Here is a 9517-nt window from a genome sequence, read left to right as displayed (position 1 = left end):
GCCCTCTGCGCAGGCGCGGGCAGGCTCCGCCCCAGGGAGCCGTGAGGAGAGGCGGGCGGCGCGCGCGGGATGCCGCGGTGAGTGCTCGGCTCGGACCGGCTCGCTCCGGTCCGCCTCAGGGGTCTGCGCGGGGCTGCCGGCCCCGGCCCCGCGCCCGGAGGCGTCTCTCCCGCCGCCGCAGTCGCCTCGGCCCGGAGGGGACCGGCTGCGGCAGGGCCGGGCCGGGCCGGGCCGGCCCGGCCTGGCCTGGCCTGGCCCCGCCCCGGGCGGGCAGGGTCCCCGTCCGCCCCGCGCCGGGGTAAGCGGAGGAGAGGAGCCGCCGCCGCTCCGCGGCCGAGCTCGTCCTTCCCGGCGGGCGCGCTCGCAGCGGAGCCCGGCGCCGGGCGGTTCCGGGTTACGGTGAGACTGCGGCCCAGAACTGGCTGTCTCTTACCTGTATTATTTATGGGACCAGTAGTCGCATATGTTGTCCTGACTTCTCTTGCCTGGCATAACAAGAGGATCGTTTCCAAGCCATTCTGTGACTAAAGTGCCTTTATTTCAGGCGTAGCTCCTGGCTCTTACGAGGTTGAGCTGCAGAGGTTACCTGAGAAAGGTTGCAGCCTGTTACAGCGCGGTATCGTGAGGTCAGATCTTCTGACTCGCACAGAGTGCGAAGGCGAGCAAAAGATTATCTCAGCAGCGTCAAACCTGCTGGCACAGAGCAGCTAGCACGGAGCAGACTGTGGCTAAACCTTGTTCTCATTTGTCATCAGTATATATTTGGAGCAGTTTTCTTGAGGTCAATAGAGCTGCTTTGGCTTTTCACCACAGGGCCGACAATATGGCCCTAGAGGAAGTGCCCCAAAGTGTGGGGAGCAGACAGGCTTTCTGGTCTGTGCTTAACCTGTGCCTTGTTGTAAAGCATGCTGGCGGACAGACTGAGTGTCGGTGTTACTGCTGTGATAAAGCGGCCAGGATTAAAGTAAGGCCTTTCCTGCTCATGGTTAGATTTTCCCCAGTGACTGGACCTGATGTTTGTGTAGGGGGTGCTGGAGTGATTTTAAAGGACTGCTGTCCTCAAAGAGGAGCTTTTGAAAGACCGCTCATTGGCACCAGTACAGTCTAGCATGAAGCCAAAACTATGTTTTCCCATTCCAAAGCTAAGCTAATCTGTTTTGGATTTTATCTTCACATAACTTTTTTTTTTTTTTTGTAAACAGGAATGTTTTAATATTTAATAATTTTTTTCTGATCCAAAGGTAGTTAACAAGGAAGTATTGATCGTGTTACAGAAGTTCCTCTGCGCTCGTAGTGAGATGCAATGCTTGGAACAAGAGGTCCACAAAGACTTGCTTTCTGAGAAGCAGAAACGGGTGTGTTGTACAGGGAATTGCCTGGCAGCATGCTTTTCCTGAATGAACCCACCTGCTAGACTCGTGTTTTCCCACGTGGTTTAGGAGTCATTGAGCCTGTGCAAAAATGCAAAGAAGACTTGAGTTCTGAGGATGTCAGTTACTGTGGCAACGCTATTTCTCATGGATTTTGGTCCTGTTGTAATTGTGTTCTTTTTCTAACGTGGTTTGGGAGTTGCGTGGTCCTCGGGGACATTAGTGGCAGAGTTACTGGGAATCCTTTCCTGTACCGGATTGATCTAACACTTTCCTAAAAGACACAGCTGCTCGTTGCCGGCTCTGGCCGCTGTTCTGCATGCATCACAGATGATTCAGGGGAATTTTTTGGGAACAGTCCACAGATGTCACATCTTGGCACGGTCATATAGGAAGAGAGAAATATGGCTTTAGGGAGCTAAATATGAACTGTGCTTTCTAAGCATGTAGAGAAGCTCTTTAAAACCCTAATTTATAACAGAGGAAATGTGACACCTATGGCAAAAAGCAATTTTGGGGGAAAAAAAAGAAAAAAAGGAAAGTACGTGTTCGTGCTTTACTGACTTGCCAATTTTTGGTTCAGAGTGCAGTGTTCCTCTTGCCCACATCACCACTTGCAGATTCCTGACACTGCACAAGAAAGCAGATCAGAAATTAGATCCTGGGTTTAGCCATCCTGTGTGCTGTCAGACAGGTGATGCTCTCTGCTCCAGTGTGTGTAGCGTCCTCCTTTTTTGAACTGTGAGAAGCCTTACTAGTGTCCTCATGCAGCTCCGGTGTTTTCCAGAGGTCACAGCCTACTTGTACTTCTCCTCAGACCTAATTGGTTGGGTTCCTTCTTAGAGTGGACCATTTGATCCATGGAAATACAAGAAACTCTCAGTGTTAGTTGTTTGTTTTTTGTGTTTTTTTTTTTTTTTTCCTAAGCTTTAATATCCTAGATTTTTTATAGAAAGAAAAGAAACTATGTGCTCTGTTTAAAAGACATTGAGCCCACACCCGGAAAGGGAGTTGAGCATAATGATCCTGAACGTCACTGTTCTTAGCGTAAGGTGTTGAGTTCATAAATGCGGGTTAGACGCTTGTTCTGCGCAAGCAGTGGGTAGCGGAATGTGCTTGAAAAGGTTTTCAGGAGGGTCCCTCAGGAGGACTTTGGCGGCCTCTCTGGTCACGTTGAAGGGTGCATCTGAAGTGCCAGCGTTTCCGAGCTTAGGCACCAGTGAGCAGTGCTGCATGGTGAAAAAGGGGCAGCGAACTGTCAATGTCCCTGTCTGGAAAACTGGGTTTGGAGCTAAAAGTTCTTTCTTAAGCCAAGGGAAACATCCGTGCTTGTGTTTCTCTGGGGTGCTAGTGACTCCTCTACAAGGTGCAGAGCTGTTCCAGAATTGATTCACTTCTGCTGCTTTAGAGCCAGAGATTCCTTCTATCTACTGAATCTTTCATCAAAGCTAGCGGGCCGGATGGGGAACCATCTTCCCAAGTCTGGGGAGGGTGGTAAGTGACTGTGAGGAGGCCTTGTTTAGCAGATTTTCTTAGTAACTGGAATCATGTAGTCATCGCTGGAAAATTGCCCCTGCACAAAGTGTTTTTGCTAATATTAACTTTAGTTCCATCTCAGCTCAATGGAGGGAAAAACTAGAAAGTGCCATAAATTCAGCCGAGCTTGTCAAAGCTGTCAAATTACCACCTGATAAAGCTCCTGCCTCCTAATGATTACAGCCATCAGCCGGAGAGGAAATGTATGCCGATGGGGCTTTCCAGCGACAGCGCCAGGGTTCAACATTGTTAGACTTTTAATGTAGTGTCATCTGGGGGCTCTTTGGCTTCAGTGGAGGGTGAAGCTCTGAGCAGAGTTATTTCTTTAAACAAAAAAAAAATTAAAAAATCCAAGGATGTAGACTAGCATACTACCCCTCTCTTATCAGCCAGATTAATGCTGACTACTAAATTTTAGTAAAGGTCTTCTTTGGTCCCATTTGTTAGTATTAGGAGTCCATGGAGATAATGTGTTATCGCGTATAAAAGATGCTATTGATTTTCTGTTACTGTTGTCCTGAAATGTGCACAGTGTGTCTATGGAGTAGTGACAATCCTCCATCACTAGCTTTATGGGAAAAGAATGGTTATTGAATCTCTTCCCATAAAATATAATCTCTTTCTCTCTTCCAGAATTTGCCAGCCCCTGTGGGAGTCCCTTGTGTTATCTCTTTGAGAAAATTGATTTTTTTTGTCTCCGCTTTGTACACTTGTGTTTAGTTTTATTTTTAATTTGGCTCATGTGACATGAAATGAAGGCTTCCCTAACGTTAAGTGTGCTTTCTCAGTGTTGTATTGCTTCTTTTTCATATAGGTTAACACTTTCAGAATGTTCTGAAATAAAATAAAGGTATTTGCTCGGTGCAAGCCTCTCTTGTTGCTGGGAATTTTTTTACTCTGGGTGAGTCATTGCCCTGCTGTTTATTTCCAGGCAGGTCTGAGATACTGACAGCTTTTCAGCTGCTTACAGGTAAATTCAGGGTAAGTTTCTAGAGTCAACACAGGCTGATTGATTTCGGATGGATGACACTGTAGCAGAGAACACAACTTGCAGTACTGTCTGCTCAAGGAGCAATGGTCTTTGAACTTGAGCAGTGGTAAAAATACTCTGTCAAATTTGTCCTTTCCTCTGTGTGGCAAATGACTGACGATGGGACTTTTTCCTTTCAGGGAGGAAACAGCAACATGAATTCCTAGATGATGAGTAGGATGCCAAAGCCAGAGATGACAGTGCTCTTGAAGAAATGCTGGGTAGAACAAAAAGGTAAAAGGAACAGCTAATTGAGTCCATTTTGGAGCCTGTGGGACTTCGTGTGGTACCTTCCCTCATGAGGCGAATGGCGCTCCCCCTCAAACCGTATCTGAGTTTTCTGAATTCCCTCCTCCTCCATTTTGCATGAAGTCCCAGTGATGCCTCTCACTCCTGACCTGCTCTTTCTATGCTTAGGTCTTCCCCAAAGCTGCACTGTTCTGTTCCTAAACCCCCTGTGAGGCTTGTACTTTTGAATGTGTCCTAGCATGCACATGCTTGCAGGTCCAGCAGCCTTCTCCTCCTGACCTGCAGCTCACTGCCACGTTAGTCTAGCAATCATAGCAGGTTGTCTGCTGCCGTGTTTTGTGGTGAGAGCAAAAAGAGAAATAAGAGATGAACTCAACCAGTTAAATTGCAGACAGTGCCGTTCTCCTGAGGTGATGGTTCAGCGCAGCCATTGCCTGCACCGTCTTCTGACTTAAACCCAGGCAGATACACACAGTTAAAATGTTTGAAATGCGTTGCAAACAAGTTGCCTCCATGAGGACTAAATTGCTTTCTGCTACTCTGATGCTTTTTACTGCATTTTGTGTTAATGCTGTTGAGATGCCCAAAGGAATCGCTTCTTATTGGCTCTTTCATTCTGAGAAATTATCTCTGTAACTGAGTCATGATAGTCCACTTGGGGACTTTGGGAAGCAAGAGGCAGATTTAATCACACCTGCAGAGAGCCATGCAGTAGAAAAGCCCTCGTTGTACTCATCCAGTGGCAGCAGAAGTGGCTGAAGCAACTGACAAGAAGCAAGAAAATCTTCATTAGTAACGTAATTCTCCTTGGGCTATTTTCATGCTTGTTTATGGAAGACTGACTTTAATCCCCCCAAAAGTCAAAAGCAAACATCCTCCTTGAAAATGTTCAAGGTTTGTAGTAATTATCTGCGTGTCGCCCCCTGCCTCTCGGCTCTTTCTGGCAGGAGGTGTATGGGACAGAAGGGCATTTCTGTGGCAAGCAGAAGATCTTGACCGTACAAGAAGCAGAATAAGGTGTGAATGTGGATATATATAAATAACAGCTCTATTCTGCTGGAAGCGTCATCTTCAAAACAACAATGAGGGAGGGATTTGCTATAGTTCAGATGTTGGTGCCAGTTCTAATTTTTGTGTGCTGAAACTGTTTCTAATCAAGCCATGGTCTGTCACACAGAGCATTGTGCAGGGCAGAGTTAAGGCTTTTCAATGTGCGAACACCACGGCCTTTCCTGAGGATCATTAGTGCAGTTTTGACAGTGTCAGAAATTATTTCTTCAGGCTGATTCATATTGCTAGGAAATCTTCTGAAAGATCCAGCAATTCTGAATGCACGCTGGGTGTCTGGGAAGGGAGATGCTGGCTTTCTGTTGGCCTTTGGCACATCGTTGTTTCTTACTAAAGTGCAGTTCCTGCAAGAGTATGGCTTAAACCAGCACTCTCGGTGTTTTTGGATCCTTTCAGCCAAGTGCCTGAAGAGCCTGTCTTGGGGACAGAGCTCTGTATTAAGGCATCACTTTCATCTGTCAGAAGCTGTTTTCAGAACACGTAGAGCTTGCCAGAAAGCCAACCAAAGTGTAAACACTTTGAAGATGAGAAACCTATAGGAATTACTTAGACATACCATTTTCCATGGAGAGCCCTCTGGATTTTGTGCAGTGTTGGTGGCTGGAAGTTGGGAACGTGTGTTCTCTACCAGCTGTTCTCTCTCCAAAATTGGCCTCCAACTTGCCTCCAGTAGAAGTCAATGACTTCTCCTGCTATGTCAGTGAGAATATTATTTGGGCTCAATTCTACCGTTTAATTTTGCCTCTATTTAGTAGAATACTTTCCCATTGTTGCCATGATAAGGAGCTGCTCTGGGTGCTACAGGATGTTCTAAAATCCTTGTTATGTTTAGGCCACATGGTGCCACAGGGGAGGAACAACACCAGATTCAACTCTTTTGGTGCAAAAGTAGTAATTTGTCCAATGTCATTTGGAAAATGTGACCATGTTTGAAATACCGTATAAATATATGAAATACAGATTGGTTTTTTTTGAAGTGGTCATAACTTGCATAAGCTATCATATCGTTAAAATATATGATGATATAACTTTGAATTTAATAACCCCAGAGTTAAGAATTCAGGCATACTTAAAACAGTAATTAGCAAATTTCTGTTGTCAATCCATATTTTGGGAGATCTGATAGTTTTGTTCATTCTTTTTCTGCATATGTGTATGTTAAGGCTGTCGCTGTATTCAGTTATTTCTATAAACTCGGCTGGAAATCTGTTATGCTCTTTGAGTTTTGAAATTCTTCACCGTCAATCTGGAAAGCTTTAAGTCTGCTAAAATTGGAGTAGAGTTAGCATTGGCAAGGAGCTGTGTCCTTACGGTTGTGCTGGTTCCCCAGTGCCAGGACTTGTAGCCATGCTCTGTTCTTCCCGCTCGCTGTTGGGGGCCCTGGAGCCCAGCCAGCACGGCTCGGTGGTGGCCCGCGGCACCCTGTGCCTCTGGCATCATGGCAGGCTGGGCGAAACGGACAATGGAAAGTTGGTTTTCGGTATTTACTGCAGTTTTGACAGAGAGCACTACATACACGTTATTTTACTATTCATGCCACTAAAGGTTAGCTCAAGGAAGATGCGTGGTGCTATTACTTTAAGGTGGCTAGTGGCCCCTAGCTGTGCTCAAGATCACCTCTGCCAGCTCTGGCATCATGGCACGTGCTGTCAACTCAGCAGTGGCTGGAAAGCTCAGATAGGACCAGGTTTGGCATCAGCATAATCACTTCTGCAGGCATTGTGCTTTGGATGCTGCCAGCTCCTCGCTGTTTCTTCTTTCTTCCAGCACATGGTATTTTGTATGACCTGAGGATAGACAGTTGCCTACTAGACTACCTTGTGGTTTTTTGTTTTTTTCCCCTCAGTCTTGTCAGCATTCAGGTTTTCAGTTGCAGGGCAGCACTGGGAAATGGGTATTCTGTTTTGCTTGCTGTCCTGCTAATGCTTTAGCTTGCTGGAGTCGGTGAGAGGTGGCAGCAGTGGGAGTTAGTGCTGTTAGTCATTCAGGTGACATGGTCTGATAGACAAAGCTCTCGCACTAGTAACGGAGGATGCTTATCTAAGAGAGAGTCGTATCCAGTTGTTCAGGATTGTGTAGCCTCACCTTACCACTTGCTGCAAATTCTCTTACTCAAACGCAGGTGCAGCTTTTCAAAACACCTAATATTATGTTCGTGTTTAGCCTGTCTTGAAGCATACAAGAAAGGAAGGTGAATCACTGCCTTGTATACTTTGATCTTAAAGTTCAGTTTCATTCCTTATCTGTAAGTGGTTTGTCAGACAAAATTTTGTAGTCATTGTATTTGAAGATCTCACCCTTGATGTCAGAGGCAAGGCAGTCGGAGGAGATGCAGTTAGAAATCCTCCATCTTTGAAGTATTTCATTTGACATAGAATATTTCATGGATCCATCAATCTGAGTAAGCCCGTATCAGGTACTGGTGGCTGGTACTACAGTTGTTGTTACTAGCAGGTAGGGCTCCAAGGTTTTCTTTTGCTTGTGGGGTTTGCTTTGCTTTGGTTTTTTTTTTTTTTCTCCCCAGAAATTGTGGACATTTTTTACTAGTATAGATTAGTTCCTCAGATGAGCCATGGACAACATTGCACTGCAAGTTTGGGTGTTCTAGTCCAGATACTTGCTTTCGACAAGCTTGCTATGAGCCATACAAGCACCTTCTGTGCAGATAAACGTCCGGTATCACTACTGAGAACATAAGTTGGAATTTTGATTGTGTGGAAGTTAATGATGAGTATATCAATAACTGCCACATGATTTGTCTGCTCCCAACCATACTCTTCTTAAGTAAAAATTCGCCCTTTTTGAATAAAAGCTGGCAACTGACTAGCATAAAATAAACAAGCTATTTTTAGAGACAGACAACGTAGCTTTTCCCATAGTAGATGGTGGATACCTGCCACTAAGCACCGCTCGCTTTATGGGATTAGTGTGGTTAATGAGTTGTTTATAATAGTTTAGTAAATAAGGGCTTCTGTAGAGTCAGTGCTTATTTTTCTTGGGTATCCACTCAGGTGACTAATGATACTGGATTTCAAGTTTTCAGATGTGAGAGGTTTAAATCTCAATGTGAGAGGTGTAAAGCATATGTTTGTGTATTGCCGGCATGAAGAACCTTAACATTTTGGCACCTCCCATAATAGAGTGTATCCCATGTGAGGAAGGGAGCGGAACGGAGCTCTGCGGGATTCCACATGCAAGGAGCTTCCCAGCAGTGACGATTCATACTCAGGGACCTTCTGCTTCTTGCATCTTAAATGGTGCAAGAAAGGAAGCAATGTTTTTGGAGCAAGCAAATGGCCAAATGAGGTGGGAAATATTTTGTTTCCAAAATGCTGGGATTATTATAGACAATGATAAGCAATTTGTTAAAAGCAAGCCTTTACGTTCTTTCTGATTTCATACCCGAAACTTTGTGGTTAGCCTGCGTAACTGGAAGTCTCTGTGCTGACACGATTGTGCCACACAACACTGGCCGTTGTAGTGAGCCAGTTCCATTGCTGGCACTTACACCTCTGTGTCCTTCATGCAAAACATAATTATTTGGATTGTGATGGGTGCTTGAGGTAGGGGCATAATTCCATCCCTCAGACTTTAACCTTAACTGTAAGGGCTTAATGCCGAATACACCAGAAGTAAGTGCGGTCCGTTAGATTATACTCCCGATCAGCACTTAAATTCGTAGGCAGACCTTGCAGATCCCTTTCTGAAATGTGCCCTTCAGGCTCGTTCTCCAGGTGACTGGCCACTTCCGTTGATCCCATACTAATTTCTGCAACTAGGACATGTTTACTTTTTATACTTCTAGTTGATTTTGATCAATTGGTAGTCCTACAGAAGAATTAACTTATAGTTTTAATATTATTACAAAGCTACTTAATTTTTTTAAGCAGGAAGAGGTGTTATAAAAATTGACATTGTGCAACACTAGGTCGCAGGTTTTGCTGTTTAATCGTAGATGGAAGTTGAAAAATACCATTGCAAGTATAAAAGCTAATTCCAATATTAATAGTTCTCTTACAGGTAAAGAGAAGTAATTTTATGCAGAATTCTTTTCTTTAGGCATGCTTGCTAATTTTGAATATATCTCCCCCTCTAAGGAGTCAGTGGAAGTTATTTTCAGCAGCATTTTGTGGTTACTCTGGTGAGTTGGTAGTACATGTCTAATCCTTGGGCGGTGCTTTAGTGTTGCTCAGTGTTGCATGGTGGGGCCTTTTCAGCACCCTGAGAATGGCGAGGTTGCAGTCATTTGGAGCAAATTTTAAAA

General features: G+C 44.9%; 1 protein-coding gene across 1 annotated transcript in view; it reads left to right on the top strand.

The window, feature by feature from the left end:
• The first annotated feature begins 5 nt into the window (after positions 1–5).
• Positions 6–9517, top strand: part of CAMTA1 (calmodulin binding transcription activator 1) — a 292757-nt gene continuing 283245 nt past the window's right edge. The window contains exons 1-2 of the mRNA XM_054222808.1: positions 6–77; positions 4077–4170. Coding sequence (XP_054078783.1) covers positions 4104–4170 — 67 coding nt within the window. The 5' untranslated portion in view covers positions 6–77; positions 4077–4103. The remainder of the gene's footprint in view (positions 78–4076; positions 4171–9517) is intronic.

This window comes from Rissa tridactyla, chromosome 16 (genome assembly GCF_028500815.1).
Source record: "Rissa tridactyla isolate bRisTri1 chromosome 16, bRisTri1.patW.cur.20221130, whole genome shotgun sequence".
In the NCBI taxonomy this organism is placed as follows: domain Eukaryota; kingdom Metazoa; phylum Chordata; class Aves; order Charadriiformes; family Laridae; genus Rissa; species Rissa tridactyla.
Note: the sequence above shows the minus strand (reverse complement) of the source record. Positions and strands in the feature narration are given on the sequence as shown.